This window comes from Cylas formicarius, unplaced genomic scaffold (assembly GCF_029955315.1).
Source record: "Cylas formicarius isolate icCylForm1 unplaced genomic scaffold, icCylForm1.1 PGA_scaffold_2__14_contigs__length_35257938, whole genome shotgun sequence".
In the NCBI taxonomy this organism is placed as follows: Eukaryota; Metazoa; Arthropoda; class Insecta; order Coleoptera; family Brentidae; genus Cylas; species Cylas formicarius.
In genome coordinates, this window is record NW_026844319.1 from 19,680,077 (window position 1) to 19,698,226 (window position 18,150).

The following is an 18,150-nucleotide window of genomic DNA, read 5'->3' on the forward strand; positions in this document are numbered from 1 at the left end:
ACGTCACTCTTCTGTTTTTCTGGTACCATCTCCTATCCTCGGTGACAGTTTCACTAATGTTTTATTGCTTCCTTAGATTTTTCAAACAGGAATCTCTTCTTCTGCCAGGTGCTATTTTCCGTCTATTTTATCGTGCATGATGAGCAGCAGTAATTCGTATTTGTTATCATGCATTACTTGGCCAAAATATTTCTTCTCTTGATGACGACGTCACTAAGTGAATGAAAATGTAATGGTCGAAGAAGAAGTGTAATATGCAATAGATTTGGTGTAAGGAAGTTGTACCACTCTCGTTCCGGGCAGCATAATCGACCTAGTCTCACATTAGAAGTATTTTCTCAATGTCAATAATTAACAATATATAATTAAAGTCATTTTAGTCATCACAATCTCAAACTTTACCCTATGCGATCCTTTAAGTTTGCGCTATCAAAATTTTCTTAACCATTCATCAATCTCAACCATTGCGACCTAAATATCTCAAGAAAAATCTAACGAAACGTATATTTCGTCGTTCGCTTTTAACGAGGAATAGGTTTAAATAAAAACCGGATTCATAACGACACAAACGTTTATGACAGGAATACCCAGTGACGTCGGTTCGCTCCAAAACAATCGCAATTGAACAACTCGACGCCGGTTGTCATTTGCAAGGAGCGCTCTTTTGTTTCACCTGCCAATACCTGAATTTCCAACCATCCGTCCGAATGAAATGAATTAATTAGTCTTTCCATTGCTTGCGTGGCAGCCTGAAGGGCCTCGTCGAGTCGATAACGCTTTAAATGTTAATAAGGATCGAACGTTTTCTGTACCTTCATTTAAAGAGGCGTGGGCTTACGATTGATCCCGAATAGCGAGAGTGAAAATCAAAGATATACGGGGTGTTATTGAAATTATATCATATCGTCTAATGAGTGAATCTGAACTACAAAGAGCAATCGAATTTTAATCAAAAACGCTCTTCATAGATTTATCCGGACCAACAAAACATTCATGTTAATTTGAGTCAGTCAAAAGAAGAATATTCTTGACGATCGTTTTTGCTGTGTGACGAGGGTAACAGGGTTGAGCTAAAAACAGTATAGTTAACAAAACATCGAAAAGGTGGTCTTCGAAGTTCAGTTATCTATACTTGGCATGAAGATATAAATAATTTTGTAAAACCGGGACCTTACACCAAGGCTGCTGTTGCTCCTGATCCACATCAAGTGGGAAAATAATGGGTGTTTTTTTTTTCGATGTATAGAACTTCAAGTTGGCATTACTGTTCAAGATGGCGACCGATTTAACAGCTGTCAAGTGATTTATTCTCAGTTTGGTTTGGCAATTCATCATGAATAGACTCGCGCCTGAACAACGCTTGCAAATAGTGCAATTTTATTTCGAAAATAATGGTTCTCTGCGGAATACGTATCGCGCACTACGTCCATTTTATCGTCGACAAAATCGTCAATCAGAGCAGTTAATTCGATTAACCATGGAACGTTTTCACACCACGTTTACTCTTATTGATAACTCGCATCCCCAGAGACGCCGCACGGTGCGTACAGAAGAAGCTATTGCTGCTGTAGAGCGTAGCATTGAGGAAGACCCGAATGAGTCCATCCGCCATCGAGCACAGGGATTGGATCTGTGTCCATCCACTTTATGGAAGATTGGTTTACGTGCTTACAAAATCCAACTCGTGCAAGGATTGAAGCCAAACGATCATCAAGTGAGGCGTAGATTCGTCGAATGGGCTCAAAACGAGATTGCCGTTGTTCCCGATTTTCATAAGCGAATTTTGTTTAGCGATGAAGCGCACTTCTGGTTGAATGGCTACGTCAACAAAGAAAACTGCGGCATTTGGAGCGAAGCGAATCCTCAAGTGTATGTCGAAACACCGTTACATACAGAAAAACTGACTGGTGCGCTTTATGGGCTGGTGGAATCGTTGGTCCGTACTTCTTCAAAAACGATGATGGTCAGAACAGTCAACGGTGATCGGTGTAGAGCTATGATTACTAACTCTTTCATTCCTGAATTGAATAATCATGATGTCCAGGAGATATGTTTCAACAAGACGGCGCAACATGTCATACAGCTCGTGCCACAGTCGATTTATTGAAAGACACGTTTGATGACCGCCTAATTTCACGTTTTGGACCTGTGAATTGGCCTCCAAGATCTTGTGATTTAACACCGCTAGACTAGTTTCTGTGGGGCTATGTAAAATCATTGTATGCGGATAAGCCACAAACGCTTGACCATTTGGAAGACAACATTCGCCGTGTTATTGCCGATATACGGTCACAAATGTTGGAAAAAGTCATCGAAAATTGGACGTCCAAATTGGACTACATCCGCGCCAGCCGTAGCGGTCATATGCCAGAAATCATATTTAAAATGTAATGGCACAAGATTATCTTTCGGATAAATAAAATTCATTTCAATCGAATCCATCGTTGTTTTATTGCAACTTAAAGTTCTATACATTGAAAAAAAACACCCCTTATGAGCAACTTTGTGTGATCTCAAACATTTTGTGTGTATATAAATACTCGCACTATACCTCCACATACCTCGGGTATAGTTATAGATATGGTTCAATGAGCTACCTTAAGCCTTGCCAAAAACCTCAATAATTTCACTGACGAAGGATCCTATTCTCATAGTTCGTGACTTGTTTTGATATATGAGGAGCTAAATTAGTTAATAAATACTGATGCGTTTTGCAATTATCTATTCCACCACCTAAGTTTTTTTTTTCACTTAATTACTTGTTTGTACCAAAACGTGATAAGCAGCAGCTGCAGTTACAGTATTCGCTATACTAAAAAAGTTGCAGCTACTGGATGTTGTAGTCAATTTAGTTCCCTTTGCTACAAAGTTGCACTAAACAGATTTGAAGATGAAAATATAGATACACAAACACAATGTTATCCAAATGCAAGAAAAGGTAAAGACCCTATCTGTATAATAATTACGAAAAGAAAACATAACCTAATAATAATATCTTTTTTAGTACTATAGGAATATTGCAAAAACGAATTGAATTGAATTAAATTGACATATTTTGTATGTATTTATACTCTCAGGCTAATAATAACCGCGACCCCAAATCGAAGTTTTCCGGAATCCAAGAGAATTGCATGGCGGAACAACGTCTGCAAATTTACTAAGGCGGAAACGCGGTAAATCAAGGGAGGCTCTCGACGTGACGCTTGTATCTCAGGCTAACCGCTCCCGTGGGCAGTGATTAACCAGATAAGCTGATCCAGTAGGTACGAGGCGATGCCGATGTACGCTTCACTGACCGTTTTACGATTGCCGGCTGCAATTGCGACGTTGCCGAGACTTAGCAAATGAAGTTTGTGGCGAAAGTTACGATTTTCATTAGCAATACTTAGCAGCTTCCATTTAGGATTTAGCAAACAAAAATGATTGCAATTTTTTATAATTATTTTTCCAATTCATTACATTAAACAGGATGTTCCCTAATGGCGAAAGACATAATTTTTGAATTAATTTTAAGAAAAAAATCATATCAACTTATGGCCGTCTTAACTTCAGAGTGCTAAAAGTTTTTAAGGTCTGTACGAAAGGATTTTTTGAGAAATTTAATAAATACATTTTGGGCATTAGAGACATTTTCGGCTTTGTTGATTTCTTCCATCCTTTTGAAGAAAAAAATTGTACGAAACTGATATTGTTTAAAGAAAGAAGCACCATTCTTGATTAAAATCATTAAATTAGAAGTCCTAAATTTCGCAGCACTGAGTATTATATATTTTAAGAAACTTCATAAAAATATTTAACTTGGTATTAATATGAACTAAATTAATATAAGGATTGTTTGAAACGTATATCATTATTGTAGATAAAATATCATGATTCTTAGCAGGGCGACCGAATGTAGATAAAATATCATATATCCTTTAGTTTAGTTTCCGCCAGAACAGTATTTCTTTGTTATTTCTACGTGCAATTATAGAAGGCTAAGTTTACATTATCTCTTAACGGGCGCGAGACAAAATCAAAAGGAAGCCGCTTTGCGGTGGTGCCTCGAGTTCGGGACTAGTTTTTGATGCGCACCGGCGAACGATTAAAAGTGACCACGGGGTATTAGACGGTTAGACGAAAAAGACGCAAAAGACGAGGGTAGCGCGGAAAACTGTGCGTCTTACTTTTTTTCTTTAAAAAGACGAAAGACGGATCCTAGACTAATTACTATTATCCCCATATGTCGACGAAATTGTACAAGGTGCACTGTAAATGAGAGTTAGACTATTAATAAACAAATCTTCATTATTTTACGAATAATCCGGGCGTTTTTCATATAGTTCCACACAAGCATACTATTCGCTGATTCAAATCTTCTCTGAGAATTTTTATACCCTAGACATTTAGCTCACCCCATATAAAAAGAAAAATAAAATATTAAGATCAGGGGACCTTACCGGTCATTGTTGAACCCCCGCTATCGATGAGGATAAACGGTATCTAATTGATTTTGAATAAAGACAATGAAAAGATTGACTCGTCAATGTAATTGGCACAGGCAGCTAAGAGACATTTAACCTTCCAAGAAAATGTAAGTAAAAGCACTCATCAAATCGACGTGTTAAAAAAACTGCATTAACCTATAATTTTTCTCTAAAATTAGTTTTATCTATAGCTTAGCTGGTTAATTTTGAATAGCATATCTTGAAAACAATTCGGAGGCGGACGCCACTAATAGAAATAAAACAAGTTTTCACTTGTATCTTAACGCACAGAGTACATTTACCAAATTTTAGAGACTTGTCTTAGAACATAATAATACCAAGATTTTTCCCGGAAGAATTTACCATCTTGAGCTTGAAAAGCGACGACTTTCTGAAACTTCTTTACTGCTACTTGCATTTATTACATTTATTTTAAATATAACTGGGCCTTTGTCTACGTTTTTATGGATTCTGTAAATATTCAATTTAAGCGTTGTACGTTTTTTCACTTTCTATTTTATTTTCAATTTAAATTTTTGTGTTTTTAGAATTTGAAATTGTTTCAGATCCTCCTGAAATTACCGTAGAAAATCCGGTTGTGCATTCAGCAGAAGGTTTCGAAGCCCAACTTGTCTGTATTGTTCATGGAGAGAGTCAACCTGAGGTAAGCGCATTGTTTCGGTAAGAAAAATGTGATTGCTAAAGTTGAAATGCATTTTGAAACACACATTCGCAACTTCGAAAAGGGTAATATAAGTACGAACCAAGACCGCATCATTTCTACAAACGCGAGTGGGCAATTCGCTCACAGTTCGGCTATTACTCGATAGATGTCGCCGATTTTCACGTTTTAAGGAATGAATTCTCACTGCCATTTTTTACACATTGAAAGTGAAAATAGACAGAGAATCATGCAATTTCATATTTTAAAATTGTTTTTTTTTTCATTTAAAATTATTGTGTACTAAACCGATTAGCAAAAAGAAAAAAAGCTTATAAGACGTTAAGCAAGTTACCAACTAATGTTCATAAGAATATAACAACCTCTAGCGAACGGTGAGTGTGAAATAACTTTTTGGTTTGATCAACATATGCCATCATATTTTTGGAACGTCACCAAATCCTGCATCATCTCGATGATTAATCGAGTCAGAAATCGGAATTGGCAGGACAATAAAATTACCATTCAGCAAACTCAAGTATAATTGGACCCGGTTTACTAATTCAGAATTATTGTGCCAAAGGGTCAATAGGTTTAACAATTATGATGGGAATATCGTGCCGTCAACTTGGCTAATTGAAAATGGAACTTGACATCCACGTCCCTACAAGTTTCGTCATAAATATTGATAAACCTATCATATCGGTTCAATTATTTTATGCCTACCAAAATACATGTATCGAACGCCCATAAAGGTATTGTTAATAATTAATACAAATTGCGCTTTTGCGTAATTATTTTATTGATCTTGATGCAAAAGTTTTGCAAAGTGCTAACGTTCACCGACGTATCGTTTCCAGTATGATAAGTAGGTTATTCTTTTCTCAAGAGCGCACAATTAACCTCTTCTTTTTGAAACATTTTTGTGAAAAACTTTTCAAAAATTTATATCTATAGTGAGCGTGCAACATTGGAAGAAGAAAGTTTATAAAATTGAGAAAGTACTTACGGAATTTTTCATTTCTCTTTCGTACTCTTATGTTTGGTTTATTTGGAACTATTTCACCGCAAGCACTGCGCCCACCCTGTAGTTTTTAGGTTATGTAAGGAATTCCGCTCTGGAAGCGGGTTTACTTATCTATTATAACCTCATTATAGTTAATTTATGACCTATATTAACCTATACCTTCACTCACTTTTTGCTTAGTGCAATACTGATGTGGTGCCTGACTTCTACTTAATTTTGATATTGGCGTTGAAAAGTTAATGTGGTTTTCCCGGGAATAGATAAATGGATAAATAAAAATAAATCGGAAGCAATAGCAAAAATAAATATTTAACAAACAAAATAATTATAAGAAATATTATGTGAGATACTGTTGATATAAAAACAGTGATACGCAAAGAAGGATTTTGTGGTGAATTTTTACATCCGATGAACAATATTAAGTCTTTCAATAAATTTGAACAGAGGACGGGAACGACGTCGTTATCCCTCGAAAACTTTGGAAGGATATTGCAGATCGAATCTCGGTAATAGCCGCAAGAGTAGTTTGGTAGGTAATGATTGGCCTTCCGAAACAGGATGAAATACAACCTGCGGCTCAATGTCTCGATCGAGAAAGTTGCCGGCCTGTTCTTGAAGTTCAAAGACACAGGTTAATGAAAATATGGCATATTAAAATAACGCTGGTACTGATAATACCCTGTTGTCATATGTGTCAAAGATTTTCGCGTCCCCTTGTTCTAATGCACACATGCAAGCCGAGGCGTCAAGCCAAAATTTGAGTTATAACCTAGGGTGAAATAAATACTCCTAATTATGTATATCGGGGTAGGAAAAAGTAACAGAACGCAGAAATATCTTCAAAACTGCCAAAGCTCGAACGATAAAATTCAATACTTGGGGTGTTTTGAATATGCTGAAGTCAAAATAGCAATGTTGTCAGATTTCACTATGATATTTATAATTCTGGTCAACGTTCACTGATAGCATTTTTGAATTCTGTATGTTCAAAAACGTCATGGTAAAATATACTAATAAACTAAAAAAAAAATATGACGTGTAACTTAAATGTCGTAAACCTGTCAACATTGCTGTTAGCATTTTTGAATTCTGCATGGTCAAAAACCCCCAGCTGTTGCAATTTATCGTTCTAGCTTTGGCAATCTTGGAAAAATGCCGGTATACTTCTTGTGTTTCGACGCATTGACATAATTTGATAAAGATGTCCTAATGAAGGGGTTAGAATGGTTAAAATTAAAACATTCCCCATTTTAAGACCACCAGATATAGGTCACGGATAAAGTCGACTAATGAACCCTAGTTGGCAACAATATTATTAAATTTACTTTAACTTAGATTTGGAGAATATAATTGAAGGATTTTATTATACAGTCCGAGGTAAGGGTTTCTTTTTAAAATTGAATTCAGCACCGTGTTTCACCAATTTTACATTGTTAGTCGCACCAAATTTCATAGTCAAATAGTCAAATTTTCAATTTGAGTATTCTCTTCTTCTAAGTGGTATAATTTTAACAACATCGTTTGGAGACAAACCCCCACGAAAAAAATAAAAAAGGAATCTGTAATTTCGTATAGAATTCAATTCACATATGCACAAACTCATTATTACACCTCCAAGGCACATTAGACGGTGTAAGAGATTTATAGACCTGATGTCTTCATCCTCTTGACGAGAAAACCCTACTAATATATTTTTAATAATTTCAAATAAGAACAGAGTCTAAAATGGAAAAATAATTCATTCAAATATTTTTGTTGTTAACATAATAACTCAAAAATGCGAAACTAAGCAGCATATATTTTACATAGACACAACAGACTTTACGAGTTCTAAAATTATCAAAAGTTATAGTTATAGAAAAAAAGCACATGGTACACATAGCACAAGCACTTGGAAAAGATTATTTCTTTTTCTTAGTCTAAGCACATCTAGTCAGCTACCAATTGAAATCAAACATCTAAATTCGGCAAAGTATAATTTAATTTACTTTATACAAATTTTCTGTTTTTTACTTCTTGTAACTCAAATTGAATTAATAAATAAACGTTATAGTTTATTATTACTAATAAAATACAAAGTTATTAATTAAGTGAACAGATAGTATTCTTCTCTAACCATTATTTTTATTGTTACATAGCATTTATTGCTATAAAATACAAATACAATGTTATGTGACCAATACATCCCACGAAGACCATAAACACAGTATTCATTCCACAAAAGTAACATCGTAGGTGGAAAAATGACCATACATACTGAATACTTCCCCAGGATACTATTAGTTACTACTACTTGGACAACTTAAAACTATACCAAATTCTGACCTGGAAGGCATTTTTTTAAAAACTTTGATAGAAGCAATAAAAAAAGAAAAAACACTGGAAAAAGAAAAGAAAAAACATTAATAAATCTGGATTTTGTCCCTAGTAAATAAATAATAACCCTTACATTACTAATTGCATGCCAGTAAGCATGCAAAGTAAATGGATGGATCAAATTAATAAATTCTAAATTATTAGCTGTTCTTCAAATCTATTATGCTTTGGATTTCTAGTTATTTCGGTTTTAATAAATGTTTTTAATTGGAATTTAAATAATCAAAGTGTTCTGCTATTAAACAATCCTATTATTTTTTGTGAAACTGTTGCAGAGAGATAGAGGAAAAATATCTGTGCTATTGTTTTAGAGACCTCAGGTTTGACAGTGCCTTGGTCCATTCTGTTTCTGCTAGAGTAAGGATGTTCATAATTTCTAATTTGACTTTTATTTAAAAAGATTTGGACTGCTATTTTTTGAAAATAGAGTTGTCTTGCATCGAGCATACCCAATTCATTAAAAATTTGTGTTGTTGAATAACACCTATCTCTTTTATAATTAATTTTCAAGATCCATTTTTGTGAAATGTTGATCCCTTCGTTGTTGGTCAACCATTTTATGTATTCTATAAAATTTCCTGGTATTTTGTCTATTAGATGTTCCCAAGTATCAGCCTCATGGTAAAAACTTGCATCGTCTGCAAATGCAATAGCGCTTGACCTTAGGACGGTCATTAATATATAATATAAAAGACTGGGCCAAGGACAGTTCCTTGGACCACTCCGCAGGTCAATTCCAAAGGATCGCTCAGAACACTATTTATTTCCACAGAGTGTCTTCTATGACTAATGTAGCTTTTTAGTAATTCTAAATCTCCTCCTGAAAAACCACTATTTTAAAGTTTTTTGATCAGTAATGAATATATATATATATATATATATATATATATATATATATATATATATATATATATATATATATATATATATATATATATATATATATATATATATATATATATATATATATATATATATATATATATATATATATATATATTCAAGAAAGTGCTACATAAAGAAATACATACATACAAGCCCTTAGTTGCCCAGATTTGATATTTCTAAGCCTAGAATGTGGGAAGAGGATGGCAACCAAATTCATTTTATGAATGAATTATATCTCTCTTGTATATATTCTTGTGACGAATCATTGTTAAAATGTCTTCGAATCTAATGTACCAAATGCGCTTTAAAGCGTTCCCTACTACCGTCAGATGTTCCTTATCCTTCATAGATCGTTGCGCACACAATTTTTGCGCCGTAGTAATATAGGTCGATCCCCGCATCTTTCACAGTCCAAACCTGTCGGGTTTTCTTATGACGAGCAAATCCTAATAATGCCCCAAATATAATCCCGAGAAGGATGGGCGTCGGACTTTGCACGATTCGCAGTAAATCCTAAATTGGCTGACCCTTGAAATCCCGTAAAGGCCACCTATCCGGTAACGCGGTTACTGTGAAATTGTTCGCAAACATTGGAGGAGCAAGGGGCAAAATACGACCCCTCACGTTAATTACAATATCTCGTTTAGCACCGCTTTGATAAAATATTCTGCGGGAATAATTATAAAGTTTTTGTCCCAGGAAACAAAAGTATACCAAAATATACAACCAGATAAGCAGATCCGTCACTCTCAGTTCAAAAACATGAGTCCTAAATGCTAATTCCAATTTTTCTTCCCACGCCATGCGCACATCCCCCACAACCTATTTATTCTCGTCCTCACCAAGTGCGATCTTTAACTTTAATTTTTTCTACTTCCCACCGTTTGGGAAGAATGGATTTAAAAAAAAATCTCTCTGTTTCTATCTCGTTGAAAAGATTTCGACTCCGAGATAATATGTTGCAGCAGCACTGGAAAATTTAGATTTTGGATTTACAATGACATGTTCCGGTACATGTTACTGAGCATTCTCGCAAACAACGTTGGATTGATGTTCACCTCAGGCGCTCGTATTCTTTAGACCCTGTTTACCTACATTTTCTTTTCATTTTCCTCTGGTTGATATGGGCTTATTTGTTCTGCCCTAATGAGGTACTAAATCCTTAAAATCTGAAAAACAATTTATTAAACTGGATAGAAAATAAACAATTTAAAAAAAATCTTAAGATTTCACGCTATCTACCGTCCTGACTATCAAATGAATTATCAGACATGTCTAAATTCCGTTAGTAACAATTACAGTCATTTTGATGTATTCCGTATAGTATAGTTTGTCTCGTCTTGGTGTTGGACGCCAATTATTCCAACTTTTATTTCCCAAGATTAATATATTTTGCGGTAGACGTTTCGTTGAATTGTAAACTCGCCAATAGGATTGAATCTTTGATGCTTTTAGCTCGATAAAACTTGTTGAAAGCTTTGTATTTTGGCTGCAATGTTTTATGTGAATAAACTCTCTCGGTAGAATGGTAGAGACTCACGCAAGTAAATCTATCGTTAATAAATATTTCATATTTTAGGTGTCCATTTTGTGGTTAGTTTTCAGGTCTAATTGATCATTGTCATGCTATATCCTAATTTTCCGTAATAATTAAGACGCCCGTGGCTAACATTAGTACTTGAGTTAATGAACAAGATCCGTCCCTAAACCAGATGAAGGAATCATGTTTAACGTATACGAATTAAGCGGCTTAATGACCTTTTTTTAAAGGGACGTGACTCGAATACTTAAAGAAAACCCAGACTGACACAGGACGAAGTTAAAAATGTAAACATTGACACTCTAATAAAAATGTCAGCCCGGCAGTCCGGGGAAAAACCCCAAATCGTTTTTCGCTGCTTTGAAAGGAACAACGTCAAAAATAAATTCTCTGGTTTTAGTCGTCAGCTCTGACTGTCGAATTATTTATGAAGACGCGGACTAACCGTGGAACCCTTCGGATTCTTTCGATTTGGCGCGCGAACGAAATTCCATCATGTATAAGGTATGGACTCAGACAAGTGACAAAGGTAAAATCAAGTTTTCAATGTGTCTGGCGGACTTCGGGTCCTGAGATCTTCTACGTTGCGTTCGGCGCTTCATTTTAGTCGCTTTTTCTATATTTATCCTAAAAGCAGAAAAAAAAGCAGAGTAAAGGTAATAAAAGTTGGGAAAATTCTTCCGTATCAGTAGACTAAAAAGTAATTGTTTGAAGTGTATGCCTGCCTTGGTCATAATAATCTTTGTTTGATGATTCAAGAAAACGATGAAAGTTGTTGCAGAATAACTAGAACTGGAAAATCCAGTGTATTTATGTTACTGAAGAAATTTTTCAAAGAAACTTCCGCAGGCTACTGTAATACTTTTTACAAAACTTCTGGATCCCTTCTTCATAGCTCTGAAGAAGCCAACAGGACGATTGACGAAGCGTCAGCAAGTTCGGCTCAGCGAAAACCGACGCAGGAGGAATCCAAAAGTTTTGTAAAAAGTAAGTCAAGAACCATACAAAAAGACTCGATGAAGGCCAGCAAAAGGCCTTGACGACACGAATTATGCTATTTGAGAGAAGAGAAAAGAATCGAACTAACCAAAACTAACCAAAACTGCCATGGAAAACGTACAGCAATTTTACCTGGATAAAGCATAACCGCAAATTCATTTTACTTGAGAGTGATAAAACTTGAAAGTGAATATGGAAAATTATCATAATGTTCTCGAAGATTACTTTAGCCAAATGTTAAATATGCTCTGACTAGCTCAAGAGACTGTTAGTAAAGTATGTTAACATGTTCAAAACGTTATCAGCTGTATTGAATTTACACAAACATAAATTTTTTGAATTACAATTTCACTTTGAATTAAAGCCAACAGAACTCATATGGACTCGGAGTGAAAGAAAAGCAAAGGAAAACGAAAATGAAAGATGGAAAATTTCTGTTCTAATAAGCCAATTTGCATGTGAACCCATAGAACAGGTGAAAAGTTGTTTATACATCAAAGAAGAAGAAAACTTGTGGGATGTTGACGGTATACCCTTTAAAACCATCATAATAGTATCAAGAGAAGGCAGTTCATGAGGAAATGAGGAAAAAAACGATTTTTTATAATTTGTAATAAATTGTATTCCGTTCATAAAACATCAAAATTTGTTTGCAATAAATGGATTAATCCGATCTAATCAAATCTGTTGAATAAAGTGGTCAAGATTAGAGAAACTCGATTCGGGAGTTTAAGCGTCCACTTCCCCATAAACCCTCTATTTAATTAACGAATTGAAAACGTTTTACGAGGGGGTTGATTTATTGCTTACCTTCCGTGATAGCGTTTCCGATAAATGAGGTATTTTTCCTCCTTAAGGAGATCGAATTACAGGTGAATAAAAACCGGCGGGGTCCCACACTTTGATCCCCCGAAAGCCCCCGATAATGCCTTCTGTTTGTTTCGGTATAGGCTTTGTAATGTGGTTCTCATTAAATATTCAAAGGGATTTAAGTCAGTTCGAATGTTTTTTCCGCAATAAATTCGATTTAGCGTCCTTAAAGGTTTGATAATACCCCGGGTCATTAGTTCGGCTTTACGCGCTTGTGTCGGACGTAATTCTATTAGTAATATATCGAATTTCGAATTTCGATAAGCTTCACAGTGTCACGATTTTACCTTAAGACCTAACAATTTTAGTTCCGATTCTAATTAACCAGTTGTGAACTGTAGTTCAAAACTTTGGCCGACAGCTCCAGTAACTTTCCAGCAGAGTTCATATACTCAACCTATACTCTAAAGGGACTTTGTGGAGTATATCGAATAGAATATAATGAAACAGAAATATCTCTTATCAGTATCGTGAAGAGCTGTTTTTGTAACCGACTACATGAAACTTAAATACAATACGACTTTAATTCGCAGAATTGAATATTTTTGAACTTATGACAGTATATTCAATTGGTATATTGCGACGAGGACCGCAGTACGTGTAGGGGCTTTAGTTAAGCAATAGAATACAAATTTTTCCCAAAAATATTGAGGAGCTCCACTCTCAAGTAATTTGAGCAAAAAATTAGCTAAATGCAATTTTATTGTGCTACGCATGTTGGTAAAATATTCAGCGTGGCATACATCATCTTTCTTTTTAATGCGTTTTGAATTCTCTGCTGTAGGCTACCCCGAGCTGTAGGCTGAGCGTGGGACTAGACAATATTAGTGTAATTACTTAAGACTCAGGTACCAGTTTTGTTAGTGAATGATTTTTTCAAGATTTCATCTTAAATTTAACGGTACTGTCAAAAATTATTTCGATATTTTCATATTCTGAGATAATGGGGACAGAAGCATTGGCCAATGTAAATCCGCTATAAAATCCGATAAAGAGCAAAACATAGGTCGCAATTAAGGTCGATTTATTTTTAGGCCGTTTTTAAAAGAATATGCATTATTACATTCGGCATTCCCATTGTCTGTCGCTAGAGCATCCGAAGTCTTATTTTTGCAAATGCTTTTCCATAATTCCTCGACAAAATTATAGATTAAAAATAATAGGACACTTACTGGTTGCTTGACTGAAACTGTTTCAGTCAAGCTCTGAAGAAGCCAACAGGATGATTGGCGAAACGTCAGCAATTTAGACTCAGCAAAAAGCGACGCAGAGGGAATCCAGAAGTTTTGTAAAAATTATTACAGTACCCTGTGTAAGTTCCTTTGAAAAAACAAAATCAGGACCCTTGTTATAAAATATGAAGGCTCCGAAAATACACCCTTAGATATATGTATATGGGCCAGATGTATTATCATCAAGAAGCATTTGCTGGAATCGATCTGATAAATATTCATCGGAACATGGAAAAAACTAAATCTCAAAAAATGGCCGACGAATATTTGGTATGCGCGTGCAGTTTCAACATGTTTTTTAAAAAATTTATATTCCTATCTGTTAGCGACATCTTACTGATACCTATTTCATAAATACCAGTGGAAATTAATACATAAAACGAAAGTAAAAACAATAACTTTACCGATTTAAAACAACCTGGAAAAATCTCATAAAGTACGTTTTAAGAGCTCTTTTGGTCACACTAATTAGTACGCAATTTGTATAATTTTTTTTATACTTCCGTATGGGTTAGTGATTAACTGTTTCTTAATTTATGTAATTTTAATTTTATTTTCAACGTGTGCATTTAAATGCGATTTTTTCCTAATATAATGGGAGCAATTTTTTTTTCTAAAATACATTAAAACGTTGCACACACCCAAAAACAGCACAGATGTATGGACCTGTTTCGAAAACAAAAATAAAAATGCAAAATTATATAAATTTTATTTTTGTGTTAATCGATGATTTATATTTACTAACGTAATAGCAGCGCTCTGGGTAATTGAAATTTCATGCCATATTACGGCGTAAAAGAGACCACCCTGCGCAAGCAAACTTTTATTAATATGTATTTACGGTCCCGGAGAAAGACGTCTTATACCTATATACGTATGGTAAGTTATAAACTACAGGGATTCATAAAGAAATCCTCTTATAAATCCTAATGTCCTCCCCAAGAGCCTTCGTGTCCGAGGCGCCCTCGCGCTGAAAAGCCCGCTTTGTCCGGCGCAACAAAGGGGACATTTTAAAGCCCTCGTTCAAGAGACCAGTGAAAAAAAAGAGGAAAATTATCTCAAAAAAGAATTTTTTTGGGATTAGCCTGCGTGTATGTGTCGCTTTATTTTACATAAAACTATTATCTTAAAGTAACAACGAATGAACCGAAGTCGGGATTTTTCTTCCAAAATCGGAATTAGTATCTTTGAATATGAGCACGGATTTTTGGGTTTATACACAGAGTACCCCAAAATGAAACCGACAAACGATGCAAATTCTAGATATAGAGAGGCTTCCTATTAACGCCCCTTTCATCTTACAGATTGTCGTTGTTCATCCTAAAAATACCTTTTTTTTCGTTCGATACGCAAAAAGTTTGAAAATCTAATAGAATCTGTTTTAAAATATTTACTTCTGATATATAAGCTTAACTAACATAACACGAGGGGGATTTCGGTAGTGGATATTTGTGCACTAAATTACCACTTCTATCAAAAATTACCTAAAGATTCACCACTAAATACAACTTAAATTGCCAGCAAATATTGCAATGATTTTGCTTTTATTAAATAAATAACGACAGGTAAGCAAAGCAAACTCTTTAAATATTATATTTAGTAGTCCATATTTCGAACTGAACAAAAATAACACTAATAAGAAAGAAAATATAAAAATAAGTGAACAAATTTGACTACAAATAAGTAAAATAAAATAAATTTAATTACTACACCACCACCACACCACTACACATACTCATTTTGATATTAAAAAGCCGTTTTGACATTACAACAAAAAATGTAGTCAAAGGAAGAAATATATCTTATATATAAGTAATCGCAGTGACGGACACTCACAAAGTTTACCAACAAATCAAACTGCTGACGTTAAAAATAGATATTTAGTTATTAATGTTGTTTTGGACTTTTCCAATATATCGTCCCTCATATTTTTCTATTTCTACGGAAGCTAAGTTACATATATTTTCGATCAAATTTACCTTAATTACATAAAAAAAATATATCCAATAAAGTTTTAACAATGTTATTACCAATTGTTATTAGGTAATTCCATTAACAAAAAAATTATTCTTACTTAAGCGGCAAGGCTATAGTTCTTAAGTGTTGACCATTTGTGGCAGTGTTGAATAATCTTTTTTACTGTGCGTTTTCGTGTCGCCTCGAAACCATTTGTCGGTTGTTGCAAAACAGGCCGTGAAAAATGTGTATAAAACTTTAATCAGTAGAGGAATTCTTTAACAATGAGCTTTAAAAGAAACCTGTCAACACTCAAAAACGCCTATATTGTCGAGAATTGAAAAAAAGGAATAAACGTAGTGATTTTCAAACTCACCGTATAGCCTCATAGTGATCAGGACCTAATAAGGAAAATTTTATCAACCCCAAGTTGTTGATACCTTGGATAAATTGAAAAAGAAGCTGAAACCAATATAAATATAAGCCTTGCCACCCTCTATAGATGGGATTTAAGTACAAAGACAAAGACAAAAGGCAAGTAGTAATGGACTCACACAGATTACACAGTTGGAGAAATTAAAAGATATAGATCCATAATTTACCTTGATGAAACATGGTTTATTCCACTCAAATGTTTCTGACGAAAGCACCTTCAAACTCTGAGTCAGAGGAAGGATTTATCCTAAACTGCTTGCTGTTGTTTGCAAAGAATATGAAGGATTCCACCTTGGATTATCATGAAGATACAACCAAACTATTAGAAGAATGGTTTCAAAACAATCCTTTAAAAAATTTTAAAGCATTTGTGGAAACAAATAAATTCAAAGATCGGCTCAGAAAATGTTGCTCCTATTTTAAGTATCAGTTTTATATAAAAAAATGTTATGTAAAAAAATTAATAACATACCAATTGAGAGGATTAGATTTAATGTCATTGTTTTTTGTTAGTGTAATTTAATAAGATTATACCCAGCTAAATAAACAAAAAAAAATTATGAAAACCTTTGAAAGTCCATCCCCAATGTTCTGTCCTTTAATACCTACTGAACCCGGGTTAACTTTGGCAGGTATAGTCTGTTCATAGATATAAGAAAGTGACTAACTGATACGAATTAAGGAAAGACCCGGGCAAGCTGTAAGAATGAAATATCGCCGAACAGGTTTTGTTAGGAAAGATACAAAACAGTATTTATTTATTTATGTATGTATTTATATTTAAATGTAAAATAAAATTACAAATTATTTTTATTACCTACTTAAATTACTTAAAATTATTCACATAATAGATCAGTATCACTATCGCTATCATCGCCTGTTCTAATTATTATTTGTTTTATATTATTTGCAATATGGATATACGATTGTTCTGCTTTTTCTATATGTTTAACAGAATTTGCACAACTTTGTGGAGGGATGTTAAAAACTTCGGTTTGTATAAGTTTGAGGAATTTGGAGTTAACACGGGGAAAAACATTGTTACGACGGATGACAGATTTCAGTTGGTGCCAAACATGTTCAATGGGATTAGATATACAGTGGTATAGTGGAAGCCTTAAAACTGTATGCCCCTGTATTGCATAATTATTACAGACGTATTCCTTTTGTAGGTTCAAGCTTTGTAGAACCTCAATTAATTGCTTTTTGGTATAATCTTCGTGAAAATCAATGTAGTTATTTTTTAGTTTTAGTCAACTGTCTACTGTGATAACTTACATTGTCCATTACAATTACGATATTAGGAGGAATGTTTCAAACTAGTTTGTTTTTAAACCAATTTTCAAATAAATCAGCGGTGGTGTCTTCATTGGTAATCCAGAGAAGAATCTTTAATATTTTTCGCAAACAGAGAAAGCCCATTTGGAATCCAACCATCTTTAGAGCCAGCATGCAAAATAGTTATTCTTTTACCTCTGTTTGATAGCGCGTTTGTTTTACACCTGATCAGTTGAGCCAACCCAACCCTTTTCCGGGTTATCATAAGTATCGAACCATGTTTCATCCAAGTAAATAATTGGCCTTTGTTGTTCTCTGTAAATCCTATTTTTTTCTAGATATTCTAGTCGCCATTTCCGAATTCTAAAAATTCCGTTAAAACTTGCCTTTTGTCAGTTTTTTTAAATCTAAAACCCATGTGT

The 18,150-nt window shown here is 34.4% G+C and overlaps 1 protein-coding gene across 5 annotated transcripts in view; it reads left to right on the forward strand.

The window, feature by feature from the left end:
- The window catches only part of LOC132698225 (limbic system-associated membrane protein-like), a 225,829-nt gene that overhangs the window by 198,423 nt on the left and 9,256 nt on the right, over window positions 1-18,150 (forward strand). For all 5 annotated transcript variants that reach the window (XM_060664182.1, XM_060664183.1, XM_060664181.1 and 2 more), the window contains one exon: window positions 5,033-5,130. In XM_060664182.1, the coding sequence (XP_060520165.1) occupies window positions 5,033-5,130 (98 nt within the window). The remainder of the gene's footprint in view (window positions 1-5,032; window positions 5,131-18,150) is intronic.